This window comes from Perissodus microlepis, chromosome 18 (assembly GCF_051167445.1).
Source record: "Perissodus microlepis isolate ML-2025 ecotype Zambia chromosome 18, ASM5116744v1, whole genome shotgun sequence".
NCBI lineage: Eukaryota > Metazoa > Chordata > Actinopteri > Cichliformes > Cichlidae > Perissodus > Perissodus microlepis.
In genome coordinates, this window is record NC_140478.1 from 11,347,425 (window position 1) to 11,366,086 (window position 18,662).

The 18,662-nt window shown below is 40.4% G+C and overlaps 2 protein-coding genes and 1 long non-coding RNA gene across 4 annotated transcripts; 2 read left to right on the top strand and 1 right to left on the bottom strand.

The window, feature by feature from the left end:
- The first annotated feature begins 16 nt into the window (after positions 1-16).
- Positions 17-10,866, top strand: cdc7 (cell division cycle 7 homolog (S. cerevisiae)). 2 transcript variants are annotated; one of them, XM_084912503.1, is made up of 13 exons: positions 17-1,290; positions 1,526-1,613; positions 2,323-2,409; positions 2,515-2,650; positions 3,416-3,509; positions 3,684-3,826; positions 4,064-4,127; positions 4,575-4,682; positions 5,642-5,799; positions 6,064-6,146; positions 6,464-6,613; positions 7,418-9,404; positions 10,295-10,866. In XM_084912503.1, the coding sequence occupies exons 2-12, from the start codon at positions 1,526-1,528 to the stop codon at positions 7,870-7,872; spliced, it is 1,566 nt and encodes a 521-aa protein (XP_084768629.1). In that variant the 5' UTR covers positions 17-1,290; the 3' UTR covers positions 7,873-9,404; positions 10,295-10,866. The 2 variants fall into 2 exon arrangements, with proteins under 2 accessions (XP_084768629.1, XP_084768628.1); XM_084912502.1 differs by having other exon boundaries at positions 18-1,290; positions 4,064-4,382.
- A 43-nt stretch (positions 10,867-10,909) lies between these two features.
- LOC146367377 (uncharacterized) lies at positions 10,910-14,343 on the bottom strand. The gene is made up of 3 exons (XR_014797610.1): positions 13,563-14,343; positions 11,351-13,463; positions 10,910-11,175 (listed from the first exon to the last, which is right to left on the bottom strand). It is a non-coding gene; the product is annotated as an uncharacterized LOC146367377 (long non-coding RNA).
- Positions 14,344-14,370: 27 nt separating this feature from the next.
- LOC146367378 (uncharacterized) lies at positions 14,371-16,317 on the top strand. The gene is made up of 2 exons (XM_084912512.1): positions 14,371-14,858; positions 15,746-16,317. The coding sequence occupies exons 1-2, from the start codon at positions 14,733-14,735 to the stop codon at positions 15,998-16,000; spliced, it is 381 nt and encodes a 126-aa protein (XP_084768638.1). The 5' UTR covers positions 14,371-14,732; the 3' UTR covers positions 16,001-16,317.
- Positions 16,318-18,662: the final 2,345 nt, after the last annotated feature.

Here is an 18,662-nt window from a genome sequence, read left to right on the forward strand (position 1 = left end):
AATAGTATTTTACTGTTATTTTTAGATTTTTTTTTGTAGATTCAACTAGCTGTTGTGAAAGTAATGACCCTACTAGTAACAAAGTACCTAAAGATACAATTCAAAACTGGTTCGTCACTAAGTTGGCTGTTTATACCTTGTGTTAGATGATGATGACTTTTTTATGCTTAGTTATAGTTCTGTTTTTGGTGGCTTAACAAACAAAATAATTAATTTCACTAAACATGGTCAGGTACATTGAAAAGACTGAAAATGATTTTAAAAAAGCAGCCTCCTAAGAAAAATTTCAAATGAACTTTTGAAAACCTGGAGAGAAAAAGTATAAGGAATTCTGTCTCCTTGAAAACAAAGTAAAAGCAAGAAATGAGGACTCAAGACTTTTACACAGTACTATATATCCAAGGTTATTAAAAATATAACCACAGCTACATGATAAACCTATAGGAGGTGTTAAAAACACGTTTGCTAACCGAAGTGAAAATAACCAGACATGAACAAGAAAAACAAGATCTGAAATTATGCATTAGATAATATTAAAGCCAATTTATCTGTGGAACGATATTATTGTAAAATATGAACTATTTCACAATCTGTTGATTTCTGCATTTATAACTGCTGATAAATGGAAAAAAGTAAAGTGACGTGAGAAACACCCCTCAACCATGTTAAGAGTTTTGATGAGGCACAATTTGTCCACCAGAGGGAGCTCTAAAACTTCATTTGGTTTTTTTGTGTTTGAAAGGGAAAAAGAATATTCGACTATTTCAATTGAATATTATATTTTTTAATCAAAAATCGGTGTTGAATGGGCTCCTAAAATATACAGGAAATGTTATTAGTTTTAGTCTTTTTAAATTTGGTCAAAATTGTCAACAGCCATTCTTATGAGGCAACAACTCATAACGGAGTAACAAGGAAAATAAACAGAAAACACTAAACTGTTATTTGGCTGTGTAACGTGTAATTTACAGGCAACAGTTTTTGTTTTAAATAAGTCATGCAGCGATACATCACAGCTGTAATTAAATCGTTCTCGTCCGCGTGCTTGGAGCGTCACGTGATTTCTGCTGCTGTACCGCGAGATTTCGTTGACGTCACTTTTAGCGCGGAGTTTGTTGTTGGCGGAGACGCTTCAATCCGAAAGTCTGTACAAAGTTCTTCAGCCACCGCCAGAGCGGAATATAAACCTATAATTGATGTTTCACCGGTAGAGATGTTGGTCGGGGCTGTATGGTGACTTTATGAGGCGTTAATTTGAGACACTTTTGGACTTTACAACCAACTGAAGCGGTAAGTTTCTTTGTGTTTTTGCTCTAGCAGCTGCAGTTAGCGAGCTAACAATATGCTAGTGGTATCTAGGAAGTCAGACTGCGCTCTTCAAAAAACTATAACTGCAGACATTTACAGTAAAGAGGACTTGTACAGCTACAGAATATTTTAAATAAAGTGTTTACCAAACTTAAATCACGAGTGTTTGCTCCATCTGTAAGTGTCTCTAACGATGTTCCTGTTTTCTGGTTTTCAGATGGAGTTTTCTCCTGCCTGCGCTGAGCCCAGCACAGACGGATGCCTTGTGAAAGCTGACAGAGGTCACAAGAAACGGAAAATCTCCCGTGAGTTGGACAACTGTGATATGACAGAAATATTTCAGTAGAAATGCATCCTTATATTGGAACTACATTATTATATTATAGCTGATATACAATTAAAATCTGTGTGCTCAGCTATAGTTTGTCACTGTAGCTTAGGGTTTGCACACAGTATTAATAACCTCACTCTGAGCAGAATTCATTCTTAAGACAATCATATCATATTTTTTACATTTATTTTGCTTTCTTTGTTCTTTTTGAACTTACTTTAAGATTGTAGGATTTTTTTAAATAATACCATAAGTGCATCTACTAGAAGGCTGAGGGGTAGCAGTGTGGCCGCCAGTATTTTTCTTTAACTCCAAATTATGTCAGTTATTGATCTCTGTCTGCATTTAACACATTCACTCAGTGAAGCAGTGGGCGCCCGGGGAGCAGCGTAGGGACGGTATCTTGCTCAGGGGTACCTCAGGGTAGCCGTTCAGTGGATTTAAACCCTCGACCTTCCGATCATGGGGCCTCTACCTACTGAGCTATCCCTGCCCTCAATGCAAACGCCCAACGCGGAGCTTGAACCCACCACCTGAGATTAAGCCGGGCTTATACAGCTATATCGATACTCTGTCTATCTCTCTCCCCTCCCGTTCCTATTGCTTTCTTATGTGTTGACCATATACACCACACTAGTAATGGTGATCTGACAGTGGATTTTTTTTGTCTTATTTGTTTCCAGCGGATGTGGAGATGGACATTGAGTTTCTTTACAAAGCTGTTCCTCAGCTAGCCAAAGTTTTCCGCATTATAGACAAAATTGGAGAAGGTACGTAGTCAGTTTTGGAGTTTTTATACAGCTGGGAGAAGGATTGTTAGCCGTTCACTAACCTCATAAGGAGAAGTGCTGATGACATTTGTGTGTCTTCATTAGGTACGTTCAGCTCAGTATACTTGGGTGAGGTGCAGATGCGAGATGGGAGGAGAGAGATGTTTGCACTGAAGCATCTCATCCCAACAAGCCATCCCACACGGATTGCTGCTGAGCTTCAGTGTCTCACTGTTGCAGGGTGAGTCCAATGAAGTAACTTAGAATTTTATTGACATTACACAGATGTTTTTTCTATCAACATCTATTTATTTATTTAGTTTGTGTTACTGTAACCCTATACACTGTCACTAATCCTTCTTAAAGACCTGGACCTGGTTAAATTATAGAGTTCCTTTGAGTTGCACCATCATATTTGGCATTTCTTACATGCCTAATGCATTGAGTTGCTGATATGATATTGGCTGATTAGATATTTTCAATAAAGAGCAGAGTGAATAGGTGTGCCTAATAAAGTGGCTTGTGAGTGTATGTTTTTATTATTTGACAGATAATGCAGGGATTCAATTTGATTATTATTTAATTTTCCTATAATTCCATGTGGAATTGGTAGCACACCTTCAAATTAACTTTTCTTTTAGTATTACTGTGTTTGTGAAAGAGCCAAGTATCCCAAAAATGTAAAATCAGAAAAGACCAAATTTTATTTGATTTCTTGCTTTTAAGTTTATTTTTATGCTGTGGTAAATCGGTGTGTGGGTTTCTCATTTGTGTGACATCTTATGATTCAGTTTAACCTACGCAGTTTGGCACACTGCTGGCTGGGGTTGACAAGACGTGCAGCATAAAGCACACCAATTTATATAAATGAGTGTGCATTTGTGGTTGAGTGCTTTTGTAATGATTCTTGGAAGTGAACGTCCGAGATTGACATTTCTTGCAGACATAACACATTATAATGAAATGATGCCTGTCTTCTGAGCTGTGCCCTTAATCCACTTTGCAGAGGCAGAGAGAATGTGATGGGAGTGACATACTGCTTCAGGAAGGAGGACCATGTGGTGATTGTAATGCCCTACATGGAGCATCAAGCCATTGTGGTATGTACTTTGTCGTATGTTACTGCAGTGACATGCAGTGTTTATACTGAAGTGATTTATTTATTTTTAATGGACACAATCTGAGCTTCTAAATCAGTCTCTTCTCCTGATTATGTTGATGTTGCTTAAAAATGTCTTTTAAAACTTCTGATTGAAACTAAACATATTCACCAGGACATCATTGGGTTGCTAACTTTTGAAGAGGTCCGCCTGTACATCTACCACCTGTTAAGGGCTCTGAAACACATCCACCAGTTTGGCATAATTCATCGAGACATCAAACCAAACAATTTCCTCTACAACAGAAAGAGCAAAATGTAAGTAGCTGCAGAACATTTGTAATGTTTTATCTGTTGTCAATTCTAATGCTAATATTCTGATGTAGTGCTCATGATCTGATGCTATGTGTTGTCTATATTGATACAGTGCTGGAGCATCACTCAGCTATAAGATTAGAATGTATGTTAAAAAGTAAATTACACTAATAAATTCCACATACACTTTATTACATTTTGGCTTTTGTGTTTTGTTTTTTTGTGTAACTGTATGCACAGGTACGCACTGGTGGATTTCGGCCTGGCACAGGGTACCGCTGACACCCAGATTGAGCTATTGAAGGTGGTGAGAAAGAGACCATCACAGAAAGGTGGAGGGTCCACAGGGAAACAAGTGGCTGCACCGCCTAAACTCTCTTCAAAAACCACAACAGTCTCCACCTCTCTTCCACTGCCTGCACGGCAGCAAATACACCCAACAAATTCCTCCGCATCTTCCTCCACCACCACATCTTCTTCAACCTCTCGAAAAGCACTGATTAAAAAAGCACATTCTGCTACCACCACTGTGACCACCTCTCGCACAAAGCACACAAAGGTGTCTGCACTTATTTTATTTACCATCATTTTTATCTTCATTAGGTGTTTCTGTCCAGTGATAAAATTTACTCTAATTACACTTCACTGTGTTGCACAAGACTGAAGTATGGTTATGGTTGGATGTTTATAACATCTGTGTTTCCATGGTTTATGTTTTGCTTATGTCATCGTCCATGTTGGTTTTCTTTAGGATTTGATAGAGCTACGCAAAGCGCCACGGACTGTGTTTGGAGAGAGGAACCTGAACAGCTGCACACCAGCTCTCTCCAACACCAAACACGCTGCCATTAGGACAGAGGTAAGCAATGGGGGAAAACTACAGTACTGAGCAAAAGTCTTGAGCTGCTGCTCATATCTTTAGATTTTCTTGCAAGAAAAGTTTTTCTTTGGACATTGGCTGGACCCGAGCATTTTAAGAGGAACATATTTTGGTTTGTTAATCCACTTAACACTGACCTTTGATCCAAGCATAGAAAAGGCACCTAACTAAAGGGATGAACCAGTGTTTTGTCTACACATAAAAGACAATTTAGCAAAGAAAAACATTTAAATTGTATTTGTTTTTAGTAGCCTGTTACAAAAATAAATTGTTTTACTATGAAGTGATGGAAGAAAACGATAACAACAATAGCGCATTTTGAGAGACATAAATGGTATATTTGCACCACCAGGGTGATTCCGAAAGAGCTATTGGCTGAAAGCTTTCCATAGCTCAGTATGGTGTGCAACACCAAAAAACAACATATTCTGCTCATCTACAATTCTGCAGTTCACACTGAACATGACACAGCCATCCTAATCCTAAACCTTGCTATTTTCCCTCCCTGTACTGCAACTAATTATCTTTAAAATATTAACACTGAAAGCTTTTTGTAGTCTTTGCGCTGCATATGTCGCTGACCTCCAGACTTTCATTCCCTCCCACTCCCTGAGGCTCATCAACAGGTTTACTGTCATTAGCTTTCATCAGCAAGAACAAAATGGGTTTTTAGAGGCTTCTCTTATGCTGTGACAAAGCTCTGCAACTCTTGTCTCTCACGTTCACATGTAGGACTGCTTAACAGAAATAAAATTACTTTTTTATATAAGCTTGTTCAGTTTGATAGCATTAGGTGCTATCAAACCCCATACTGAGCTACACTGTGTTCCCTGCTGCAACTTTTTCTGCTGGGTCTTATTATATATTATTAAGTGATATAAGGTGACCTTGAGTGTTTTGGAGGTGACATTAAAAATTGAATCATCATTACTCTTTAGCTGGTAAAACCAAGTAAAACAGAGGACGCAGCCAGCCGTAAGTACTCTTCAGCCACCCTGCCTGTCAGGACCCAGAGCAGCAGTCAGAGACCCGTACAGCGAGGCCTAACCTGTAACTGCTACTTCACTGATCGGGTCTGCAACGTCTGCTTGTCCAGGTAACTAACAAAACATCCTCCTGCACCTCATGTTTACCTTGCACATGTTTTGGGCATTATTCTAGACAGTGAAACATTTATATAATTTCTTTCATTTATATGAAATATGATTTAATGGTGCTTGTGTCAGCTGTACAAGAACAAAAATTATTTATTATTAAAACTAAATTCTCGTTCCAATCCACTTCCACTAAAGGAAGAATTGTTAGTTTCTGTTTTGTGTCGATTCTAATACCTCGTTCCTGTCCTTGTTTTCGACTGCAGAAAGTCGCAGGTGGCGCCCAGGGCAGGAACTCCAGGGTTTAGAGCACCAGAAGTCCTCACAAAGTGTCCCAACCAAGGCACGGGTGGGTGTCTCAAGTCATTATTTATAATACATGTTTAAAAGCAAAGAAAATAAATATATGTATCTACCACACTGCTGCTTTAGCCCATCTGCTTTGATGTGGTTTGTTGAACTTAATTAAAGTGCTGTATGTTCAGAGATGCTCTCTAGTATTAAAAAAACAATCTGTTTTCTCATGCTTGGTAACATTTCCTGTCATATGAGCCAGGCAGGTTTTCCAAAAATTGCTTAAAAATAGCAAATTTGGGATGTTCTCTTTTTTATTCTTACTAATCTGCACTCTTGTGCCCTCCCCTGTCCTGTCATCCTGCACTGCAGCCATAGACGTGTGGTCAGCTGGTGTGATCCTGCTCTCACTGCTCAGTGGCCGTTACCCGTTCTTTAAGGCCACCGATGACATGATTGCGCTCGTTCAGATCATGACCCTACGAGGCTCCAGAGAGACCATCAAGGCTGGCAAGTCGTTCGGTGCGTATAAATGTCTTCTTTTGGGTCTTCTGCTTCTGCAGAACGCAGATCCTCACTGCACCTGCAAGACTGCAGTGACTAATCCTGCAGGCAGTTCATCACCAACAGAGTCACTATAATTCTGCAGTGGAACAATATTCTGCAGCACAGTTTCCAGAGTTGATGCACTGCATAAATATAAATATGAAAAAAAAAAAATCAAGTATAGTGAACTGAAAATGGTGCAGAACAACACATGAAACTTTTTAAATTTGATGCCAGCTCCATGTTTCTGCAAAGGTCTTGTAGCAAACTCTGTAACCTGATCAGACCAGGGGGTGCAGTGAAATGCTTTCCTTCTCTCATGTGATTTAGGATTTAAGAATTCATGGCTTCCTTTGTTGTATTTTTGATTTCATGATGCTCCAAATGCATTCAGGGGGTGACAGCTCTGGCCTGCAAACATCTTAGTTTAACACCTGGAGCCGTGCTGCTGAAATGAATACGAAAGGAGGTTCAGCAGGACCTTCCCTGAAAAAGACGTATGCAGATGTTCCAAAACATTTCAGAGATGTTCTGGATAATCTCCATACCTCAGAAAGACTGAGAATCTAGGATGACCTTTTTAGCTCGACTATTTTCAAAAATATATTTCACACAGTATAGAATTATTGTTTTTATTAGGTCCTGAGATGGGAAGAAAAAGATTCACAAATCACTGTGTTCCGTTTTCATTTACATTTTAGTGTCACGTTTTCAGAAACAGGGTTGTAAAAAACCTCTGTACAGAGTAATCTTATTTTTATGGGCTTGAATCTGATTCAGGTAAAGCGGTGGTGTGCAGTCGGGAGCTCCCTCGACAGGACCTCAGGACCCTGTGTGAGACGCTCAGAGGATTGAGGCCATCGCCAGATAACAAAGTCACACCACTTCCTGAGGCTACGGCAGATTCCACTGACACTCATCATCACAAGATCCAAGATGATACGCCCACACACCGTCCCACTGAAAGAACACTCAAACCACACAAAAAGGAAGCAGATGAAACTCCTGCAGAACTCTTGTGTTGTCACACGAACAAGCACAAACATTCAGGTGGTAATGACACCGCAACTCGCCTTCCAAAACAGGAAAAGGTGGAAGAGGAGGAGGATGAGCGTGGCTGGGACAGAGTTCCCAATGAGGCTTACGACCTGCTGGATAAGCTGCTGGATCTGAACCCTTCCACCAGGATCACAGCTGCTCAGGCTCTTCAACACCCGCTGTTCAAAGACCTGTGAGACTGTGCTGTGAGAGCACCAGGAACCAGTAAAACTATGATGTCCTAGGCTGTGGTTCAGGTGCAGAAAAGGCACGTGAGCATGAGAGAGAACGTTCACTCCTTGTAATGTGCTGCAGTTTTCCCCCTCCCATCAGCCCTCTTTAAAAAACGCTCCTACTTAAATGTAAATGAATAAAATAGGTTTGGCTTCGTGAATGACACGGTGCACCTCAAAATAAAAATTTCTTATATTCACAGCAGCTATGATGTAGTCTAAAGAACTGAAGAAGGGCATTTTAAAATGGTGGAAACATTGCAGATATTGCTATAACTCTTGACCTTTTAAAGAGGGAATAATCCATATTTTGTTTACAGTTATCACTGCCATAAAGGCTTTTAATTTGAAGGTGCATATCTGTATCCTGTGAATGTGTGAAATTCTGCTTCATTAGTGTGTGCATGTCTGAGTTTGGTTTATTTATGGAAAACACTGAAGCATCGACAGTTTTTCCCAGTTCAGGTTAATAATAAAGGCAAAAACAAAATGACGTCTCTCATTTAGGTTACATGGTTATATTCATTTAGAAGGATTTTATTTTCCACTTTTTGTTACCTGGACCCAAGAAAACAGTTCAGCATTTATTTATTTTTTGTAGTAATCTGGAGTAAAAATATGGGTTGTAGTGAAATAACGTGCTTATGAATTGCTAATATCACCAAATTTTGCAAAGTTTTTTAAAAATGGGTGAACGAATGAAAGGAATTATTTTCTCAAGATTGGACTATTGCTGCTCTCTTCTCTGGCATTAATGAAAAGTTGCTCTCTCTCTCGTCAAAACTCGCCTGTGGCCTCGGTGTACGTAGCAGAACCTCTGACCCCACGTGTGCCTGCTCACAGCGGGTTGGACCCTTCAGGCTGTGCTAAAGGCAAGAATTTAATCTGTAGGTGATTTTGCTTTTTCAGGCCCCCTCACATCTGGAATGACCTACCAGAGAAGATCGAGCACACACAGCCAGACTTCCTTTGAATCACTGCTTAAATCTAAATTCTATAGACTTGCTTTTAAACAATTCTGTTACGTGGGATAAATTTTATTACTTTAACGGTGTGTTCACACCGAACGCGATGGACGCGAAGAAAACGCCCCTAATTTGACACGTGCACATTCGCGCCTCAACGCGTGTCCAAGAAAAATCCATAGCGCCGCGTGAACCGGAAATGTGGGAGGAAGTTGTGCCAGACCGGTATCTTTGCAAGATGGCAGCTGTCGAGCTAGCGCTTGAAGAGAGAGTCTCCCTTCTCTATGTACTGTGGAGAGCAGAGCAGCGGCGTAAAAGACGTCCTCGCCGTACCTGGGTCCATCAGGTCCTCCAGAGGCGTGAGCAGTTTGGTGAGTTTCACCATTTGCTCCAGGAGCTGCGCCTGGATGACGGCCGATTCCAGCGATATCACCGGCCAGTTTGAGGAAATTGCTTTCCCTCGTCGGTCCCAGCATCGCCTGCCTAGACACCAATTACAGGCGCTCAATCCCACCTGTCCATCTGCCTGAGGTTAGTAAAAGTATTTAATACGGTAGTCCTTTATTGATACCTGTGCTAATATATGCTAAACCCTCCATTTATACACTGCTAACATGGATGTGCTATGCTAACAGTGAATGCTCTCGGTGTTTACTGATAGCAAACTGTGGTACGGAGACGACTGTTTATAATATTTCTAGTGATACTCAGAAGCTCTCATCAAGTCCCGATTTAATTCGATTTATGCTGTTATCAGTGTTTGCAATGATAGCATGGCTGTGGTGTCACATCAATGTATGCGCTCGGTGTTTGCTGATATCAAACTGTAGCATTAAGACCACTGAGTTAACCTTTGTAGTGATACTCACTCCTTTATATTTAGACCTGGTTTAATTCTGGGATAGTTGAATATTTGTATATAATCCCTGCAGCTGTCAGACTCTATAACAGGAGTCACCAGCCTTTATTAAAACAGAGTTAGATAAAACTGAACAGTTTGGTTCATCTTTAGTTACGTGGTTCTATCTTGATAAGCTATGTCTTATCACAGATTAATTTTTCAACAATATTAATGATTTAAGCAAGGAAAGGGCTACATGTCAACATACAACTCTTTATTTCTATTAATGTCTTACTTTATTCCTACCTGATTGACATGTTTAGGAATTGTGAGTGATTGGCACACTGTAGTGGCAAAAGTTGCTACCAATCAAATTATGATATGTTAAAGTTAAAACAAAACAACTGTTTTAGATATTATCTAATATACATTTTGTAATTATCCTTATAATTACAAAATGTTTTATGTAAGATTTAAGTTTTGTGATTTAAATCTGACATCACAAAAGTATTTTGGAATTTGAATAATGTATTTTGTAACTGCAGTACACATAATACTAATTTTGAACAATTTTGTCCAGGTTCCTTGTCACCGGGGACTCCTTCACGACCAAGCGTTCAGTTACAGAGTCGGTGTGTCCACGGTGAGCCAGATCACCCGCCAGGTAGCGACGGCCATCTGGGAACTGTGTAGTGGACGACTCCATGGCTGTGCCTTCACCTGGAGACTGGCGGTCCATCACAGAGGGATTCCAGGAGCGCTGGAACTTCCCACTCTGCTGTGGAGCTCTGGATGGGAAGCACGTCCAGACAAAGGCACCCCATATATCATATAGGAGACACACACATTGATATACACTAAATATTTATTTCATTTCTTTTTTTGTGGTTCCCAAATTTATGCACCTGCTTGATTTTGTTTAAACAATTATTGCACACTTTTTTTTTTTTTTAAATCCAGTAAACTTCTTTTCACTTCTCAAATATCACTGTGTGTCTCCTGTATGATATATTTAACTGACATTTTTTATTGTAACAACCAACGATTTATACAGGAAAATGTCTATTAACAAGGTTTCCCAAACTTTTGCATCCCACTGTATTAGTATATTTTGTCATTAGTATAATATGAAATAAATTCTACATGTGTCAAGTCGTGTGCCAACATTTGCTGTGTAGTAGAGCTGAGACATTAGTCATTATAAAAATTTATTTGAAATAATATTAAAATTCTCAAACAGAAAAACATTAAACATAAATCTGTAAAATATAAGTATTTACAGAGAGACAGGAATAAAAAGGACCCAGCTGCTCTCCAGAGCAGGAACAAGGCCGAGGAGGAAATGCTCCATTGGAGACTGGTGTGGCCTCTTCAGGGACACCAGGATGGCCAGCTCCACCGCCGATGGACCGTCCTGGGACCCGTCCCTCATCTGCCTCGGAGCCGTCCTCCTCTGTGGGCCTGTAAAACAGCACAAAACACAAAGAAATGAGAAGGCTGCAGCTAGATTTTAATTTCAACATTGAAAAAAACAAAACAAAAACAGGATATAATCAGATTGGTTGTAGATATTTAGTAAAGGTGATCACAAGGCAATCCCACCGACTAAAAAGGTATCAGTGCTTGCTGTACATACCTGTGGGTGCAGCAGCAGGAGCTCAGGGACTGGGGAGCCAGGAGATGCAACAGGGGATGCTCTGCTGCAGAATCAGTTGGCTCTATCAATACAGTATTAAATGTTAACATGTTGAATATAATCAGAGAAAGTATATACAGTGGTCCCTCATTTATTGCAGCAGGGGTTCTCAGAATAACTAGCCCCTGGCCACGCACTTTATACACTGTTTTCCCCACACACATGAACATTGGTCACAGTTCTCACAATTGATTCTCAAAGTGCAAACCTTTGTAGATTGCAAAACGTAAAAGTATTATTATGCCGCGGTTTGTCTTCATCTGCCTGCCACTTTCGTGCGCCTTTTTCCCTCGCGGTGCAGGTGTTTATTTCCGAATGAGGCTCGTAGTTATGGCTATTTTTGTGCTGTTTTTTCTATTGGACGTGATGGTTATCAAAACCAAACATGATAAATTTGGCAAGCGCAGGAGACACCACACGGAGGAGATTTTTCAATCAGGCTGCAGAATGCAATGCTGTACTGTGCAAAAAAAAAAAAGAAAAGAAAAAGAAAATCAGCGAAAAAGCGAAGCAGTGACGGATGAACAGCGGGACCACTGTGTGCTGTTTATTAATAAACAAAATATATTCCTATATGACAACATGCATAAAAGCAGAACGGTATTTGTACGTCAGTGGGAAAATAGCGGTGGCTTGCTAGCTTTTGTGCGGCTTCCCCGGGTCAGCGAAAACTTTCAAAAGAGAAATGAATGAACTTACCAGGTTGCCCGATCTCTTTACATATCTCCCTCCAAGCTCGTCCTTTATATTCCTGTCTGGTTACACAAAGCAGCTGGTGTCGTACAGCTCCGGGTTGTTTGCTACGGCGTTGATTAGCCTTCCCTCCATTGAAGTATGAAGGGCTTTGGCTGGATCTGCCCCTTTGACCTAGGCCACAGCCACGTCACCAGGCTCCTGATTGGTTGTCGCGGCGCGATTTGACGCTGGAGTTCAGATTTTTCCAACTCGAGCGGTAACACGCGTATGCACAAAATGCAACACAAAAACTCACGCGCGTGGTTTTTTTCGCGAGTCAAACGCTCCAAACGCGCTAGACTGACGCACGTTTCAGGCGTTTTGGCGACGCAAATCTGCTTCCGAATTTTCGCGGGAGCCGCAATCGCGGGTCATCGCGCTTTTCCATTGAGTTTACATGTAAACCTGACGCTCTATTCGCGTCCATCGCGTTTGGTGTGAACACACCGTTATTGTCATATTCTCTGTTCAGCACTTCTCTGTCCTGTGGCAGCTCTCGTTCGGTTCACATTGATTCATTTCTTTTAGTTTTGTCGGCTGAATTATGAGTAAAGTTCATAAATACACAATTTTTCCAGATTCTTTGATAAACATGAGCGAAATGTAGCTACATTGTAACTAAATGTAGTTACATTGCAGCTAAATGTTGCTACATTGTAGCTTAATGTAGCTACATTGTAGCTTAATGTAGCTACAATGTAGCTAAATGTAGTTACATTGTAGCTTAATGTAGCTACAATGTACCTAAATGTAGTTACATTGTAGCTGGATGTAGTTACATTGTAGCTGAATGTAGTTACATTGTAGCTTAATGTAGCTAAATGTAGTTACATTGTAGCTTAATGTAGCTAAATGTAGTTACATTGTAGCTAAATGTAGCTACATTTAGCTACAGGCCCGCCCACGTCTGTGATTGACAGGTCTCCGCCCCTGGTTTATTATTCAGACAGTTCACTGAGCTCAGATCAGCTAAGCTCATTTTCTCAGGTCAAGTCTCTCAAATCAGCGATCCTGGTAAAACTCCTGAGACCCACCTGAGCTCTTCAAATGTATGTAAAAGTATAAAAAACTGCCTCCACCTGTGAGACTCTGTTAAACTATCAGATCTGACAGATTTCAGGACGCAGCTTTTAACTCTGAGAGGAAAGTAACTGAGTTCATGACAAATACCATGTAAGTCAGCGAGTACAAACAGCTGCTCTGCTTTAGGATCAGATTTTAAAGCCTTTAATCAAATATTTGATTCCACAATCTGTGAAAGTGAAAGTGTGCATGCTCCTTGTTTCCTCAGTTATTCCCAACAGGACGAACGGAAAGGCTGATGAAAAACAGGAAATACAAGCGAGTGAATTTTTATCTGAATTATGCTGAAGCTCCCTAATAATGATCAGTGCTAGCACCTGCACAGCACACTCACCTGTCCACCGTGTTTACCTGCAGCTCACAGGAACCAGGTGGAGTTCATGTCTGCACCAGGTCGGCCATCACATCGTACAGTCTATTTATTAAGGTTTCAGTGTTTCTGCTGAAACCGCCGTCAGAGCGTGGGCTCATCAGCGCGGCGTACAGAGGCTGAGAAGTCCTGAAGTCCCGCCTATCAGGAGACCGTTGTGCCGACTCGCTGTCGAGGCCTAACCTGCGCTGAAGACGGTCGCGTTCAAGACCAGGCATCAACAAAATCACCTACTGACCAATCAGATCGCTCCGAGTGCAGGTGTAAAAAGCTGTTTTGTTGGTCCAAAAGCATCAATAACATCAAACGCAGAATCTGTTTGTCGACGTCATGTTAACCTGTGAGGTGAGCAGATCTGTGTCGGTTCACTGAGCTGAGAAACTTGGAGCATCTGTTTGATACTAGCTCCTCCTGCTCAGAGGAAGAGCTTCCCAGAACTAGAACTTGCTCTTCCTGGACTTCCTGGTTCCTGATGTTGAACAAAAAATTGAAACCTTTTCTGAGTTTGTTGTGACCCTTTCAGATTCTTCTCTGCTTCCTGCAGCATCGATACAGACGCCACATTAAACACAGTCCAGGTGTCTTCCTGTGCTTATCTGATGAGAGCTCTGCTGCATTCAAGGCCCGTGGTATATCTTCAGCCCTGTGTCAGATACAGATGAGGTGTTCACTGTAAATTGGACGTTTTGTTACTTTGAGTTTAGAATTTTAATTGAAACAACAAGTTTGGCTTCCAGCGATGTAATTGAGATAAATTATTGATATATAACGGTGTGTTCACAACGAACGCGATGGACGCGAACAAAACGCCCCAAACGCCCCTAATTTGACACGTGCACATTCGCGTCTCAACACGTGTCCAAGAAAAACCCATAGCGCGTCAAAATATGATATTTTGACGCGCGTGAACCGGAAATGTGGGAGGAATGTGGGAGGAAGTTGTGCCAGACCGGTATCTTTGCAAGATGGCAGCTGTCGAGCTAGCGCTTGAAGAGAGAGTCTCCCTTCTCTATGTACTGAGGAGAGCAGAGCAGCGGCGTAAAAGACGTCCTCGCCGTACCTGGGTCCATCAGGTCCTCCAGAGGCGTGAGCAGTTTGGTGAGTTTCACCATTTGCTCCAGGAGCTGCGCCTGGATGACGGCCGATTCCAGCGATATCACCGTCGGCCAGTTTGAGGACCTGCTTTCCCTCGTCGGTCCCAGCATCGCCCGCCTAGACACCAATTACAGGCGCTCAATCCCACCTGTCCATCTGCCTGAGGTTAGTAAAAGTATTTAATACGGTAGTCCTTTATTGATACCTGTGCTAATATGCTAAACCATCCATTTATACACTGCTAACATGGATGTGCTATGCTAACAGTGAATGCTCTCGGTGTTTACTGATAGCAAACTGTGGTACGGAGACGACTGTTTATAATATTTCTAGTGATACTCAGAAGCTCTCATCAAGTCCCGATTTAATTCGATTTATGCTGTTATCAGTGTTTGCAATGATAGCATGGCTGTGGTGTCACATCAATGTATGCGCTCGGTGTTTGCTGATATCAAACTGTAGCATTAGGACCACTGAGTTAACCTTTGTAGTGATACCACTCCTTTTTATTTAGACCTGGTTTAATTCTGGGATAGTTGAATATTTGTATATAATCCCTGCAGCTGTCAGACTCTATAACAGGAGTCACCAGCCTTTATTAAAACAGAGTTAGATAAAACTGAACAGTTTGGTTCATCTTTAGTTACGTGGTTCTATCTTGATAAGCTATGTCTTATCACAGATTAATTTTTCAACAATATTAATGATTTAAGCAAGGAAAGGGCTACATGTCAACATACAACTCTTTATTTCTATTAATGTCTTACTTTATTCCTACCTGATTGACATGTTTAGGAATTATGAGTGATTGGCACACTGTAGTGGCAAAAGTTGCTACCAATCAAATTATGATATGTTAAAGTTAAAACAAAACAACTGTTTTAGATATTATCTAATATACATTTTGTAATTATCCTTATAATTACAAAATGTTTTATGTAAGATTTATGTTTTGTGATTTAAATCTGACATCACAAAAGTATTTTGGAATTTGAATAATGTATTTTGTAACTGCAGTACACATAATACTAATTTTGAACAATTTTGTCCAGGTTCCTTGTCACCGGGGACTCCTTCACGACCAAGCGTTCAGTTACAGAGTCGGTGTGTCCACGGTGAGCCAGATCACCCGCCAGGTAGCGACGGCCATCTGGGAACTGTGTAGTGGACGACTCCATGGCTGTGCCTTCACCTGGAGACTGGCGGTCCATCACAGAGGGATTCCAGGAGCGCTGGAACTTCCCACTCTGCTGTGGAGCTCTGGATGGGAAGCACGTCCAGACAAAGGCACCCCATATATCATATAGGAGACACACACATTGATATACACTAAATATTTATTTCATTTCTTTTTTTGTGGTTCCCAAATTTATGCACCTGCTTGATTTTGTTTAAACAATTATTGCACACTTTTTTTTTTTTTTAAATCCAGTAAACTTCTTTTCACTTCTCAAATATCACTGTGTGTCTCCTGTATGATATATTTAACTGACATTTTTTATTGTAACAACCAACGATTTATACAGGAAAATGTCTATTAACAAGGTTTCCCAAACTTTTGCATCCCACTGTATTAGTATATTTTGTCATTAGTATAATATGAAATAAATTCTACATGTGTCAAGTCGTGTGCCAACATTTGCTGTGTAGTAGAGCTGAGACATTAGTCATTATAAAAATTTATTTGAAATAATATTAAAATTCTCAAACAGAAAAACATTAAACATAAATCTGTAAAATATAAGTATTTACAGAGAGACAGGAATAAAAAGGACCCAGCTGCTCTCCAGAGCAGGAACAAGGCCGAGGAGGAAATGCTCCATTGGAGACTGGTGTGGCCTCTTCAGGGACACCAGGATGGCCAGCTCCACCGCCGATGGACCGTCCTGGGACCCGTCCCTCATCTGCCTCGGAGCCGTCCTCCTCTGTGGGCCTGTAAAACAGCACAAAACACAAAGAAATGAGAAGGCTGCAGCTAGATTTTAATTTCAACATTGAAAAAAACAAAACAAAAACAGGATATAATCAGATTGGTTGTAGATATTTAGTAAAGGTGATCACAAGGCAATCCCACCGACTAAAAAGGTATCAGTGCTTGCTGTACATACCTGTGGGTGCAGCAGCAGGAGCTCAGGGACTGGGGAGCCAGGAGATGCAACAGGGGATGCTCTGCTGCAGAATCAGTTGGCTCTATCAATACAGTATTAAATGTTAACATGTTGAATATAATCAGAGAAAGTATATACAGTGGTCCCTCATTTATTGCAGCAGGGGTTCTCAGAATAACTAGCCCCTGGCCACGCACTTTATACACTGTTTTCCCCACACACATGAACATTAGTCACAGTTCTCACAATTGATTCTCAAAGTGCAAACCTTTGTAGATTGCAAAACGCAGAGGTGGAAAGAGTACTAAAATATTTTACTCAAGTAAAAGTACTATTACTTTGCTGAAATTTTACTCAAGTACAAGTAAAATTACCTGTCTAAAAATGTACTCAAGTAAAAGTAAAAAGTAGCTCATTTAAAATGTACTCAGAGTAAAAGTTAAATAGTTACTTTTCTGTCAGCAGGAGGACAGCCGCTTCTGAGTAGTGCAAAAAAAGACAGTGGGATATAAATCTCAAAGTAGTTCTTTTTTAGTGAAAAGAAAAACTTTACAAATTAAAGTGCAGTGGCAGTTAAACTGCAAGTCTATACATGAAAATGGATAATGGTCACCAAACCAATCAACCAAACTGTCAGGTATCGCAGTGTTTTCAATACAAAACCATATCATTCTTTCACATGAGAATGTGTTCTAAACTGTCAAATAAGAGAACAAGTACTGAACTGAACGGCAGCTGCTTTAAAAATGTTTTTTAATTTTTTAAACTTGGCCCTGCCCTACTGTACCTCTAGATTAAAGTTCCTTTGTATCCATCCTAGAGTGTTACTCTCTGAACTTCCTGTTAATTTTGAGGAGCAGTTGATTTTCAAAGTTAGTAGAGTTCATCCTTACTCACTTTGCAGTGAACAGTAGTCCAGCACAGCTAAAGAGACGCTCGAAGGCAGCTGAGGCAGGCAGGCCAGTGTTAAATTTGAGAGAAAGTTTTTTGACGTCCCTAATAAGACATCAATGCATTACGTAGCTACCGCTGGTAAATTATACCAATATACCTCGTGTTTTTTTTGTTTGTTTTTTTTGAAATTGGACAGTAACAGGCTAGTTAACGGGAGGTTGCAAGTGCTAATTAACAAGTAACAGAAGTCAGCTGTCTTTGACTAATCTAAGGTAAGTGAGCGCTCTGTTATTCTTTTGCCTGCAGTGTGAACATATGTGGGTTAAGTAAGAAAGTAGCCGCTTCTGTCTTTAATTTAACTATTTTTTAAAATAAATTATTATTATTATTAACAAACAGGAAAAACGTAGGTAAACACATTTTCTTTTGGCAATTTACCAACCCAGTAAAAAAAATGTAAGTTGCGTGGACAGCAACGTGCCCGATTACAGCAAGTTGCTAGTACCAACCAACGTTATCTGTGTTCTTCACAGATGTCTTAACTTAATGTGATTAATTTGAACACAGCCTTTTTGCTACCATAACGGTACGAGTTGTATTTAACTTACCTCTACATGCTTGCGCAGGTTTGATGTGGAATTTTTAAAAGCTGCTAATTCGGTCTCTCTGGGCAAACACAGCTTACACTGCATAATAAAGCTGTTGCCTTTCTTGCACTTGAAGCCGAAATGGTCCCTTAAATACGGCCAGGGGTTCACATCCGTTTCTTCGAGTTCAGGGTCAGCAGAATTCGACGGGGCTTCTTTTGTCAGACTCCATCTTTAACGTGACCTTAGCGCCAATTTGTTCTACTACCCATCATTCCCTGCAGTATTTCCGAAGCACAATGGTTTTTTTTTTTAATTTTAATTTACTCAGTAACGGGTGTGATTGAAAACGTAGCGAACTACAATACTTTCTAAAAAAT

What these genes read in the sequence shown, in the direction of transcription:
- cdc7 (XM_084912502.1), top strand. Translation starts at nt 1,526, where the DNA reads ATGGAGTTTTCTCCTGCCTGCGCTGAGCCCAGCACAGACGGATGCCTT. An exon ending in CAGTGTCTCACTGTTGCAGG is followed by an intron (nt 2,651 to 3,415) that starts GTGAGTCCAATG and finishes TCCACTTTGCAG; the next exon opens with AGGCAGAGAGAATGTGATGG. An exon ending in GTGTCCCAACCAAGGCACGG is followed by an intron (nt 6,147 to 6,463) that starts GTGGGTGTCTCA and finishes CCTGCACTGCAG; the next exon opens with CCATAGACGTGTGGTCAGCT.
- LOC146367378 (XM_084912512.1), top strand. Translation starts at nt 14,733, where the DNA reads ATGACGGCCGATTCCAGCGATATCACCGTCGGCCAGTTTGAGGACCTG. An exon ending in CACCTGTCCATCTGCCTGAG is followed by an intron (nt 14,859 to 15,745) that starts GTTAGTAAAAGT and finishes AATTTTGTCCAG; the next exon opens with GTTCCTTGTCACCGGGGACT.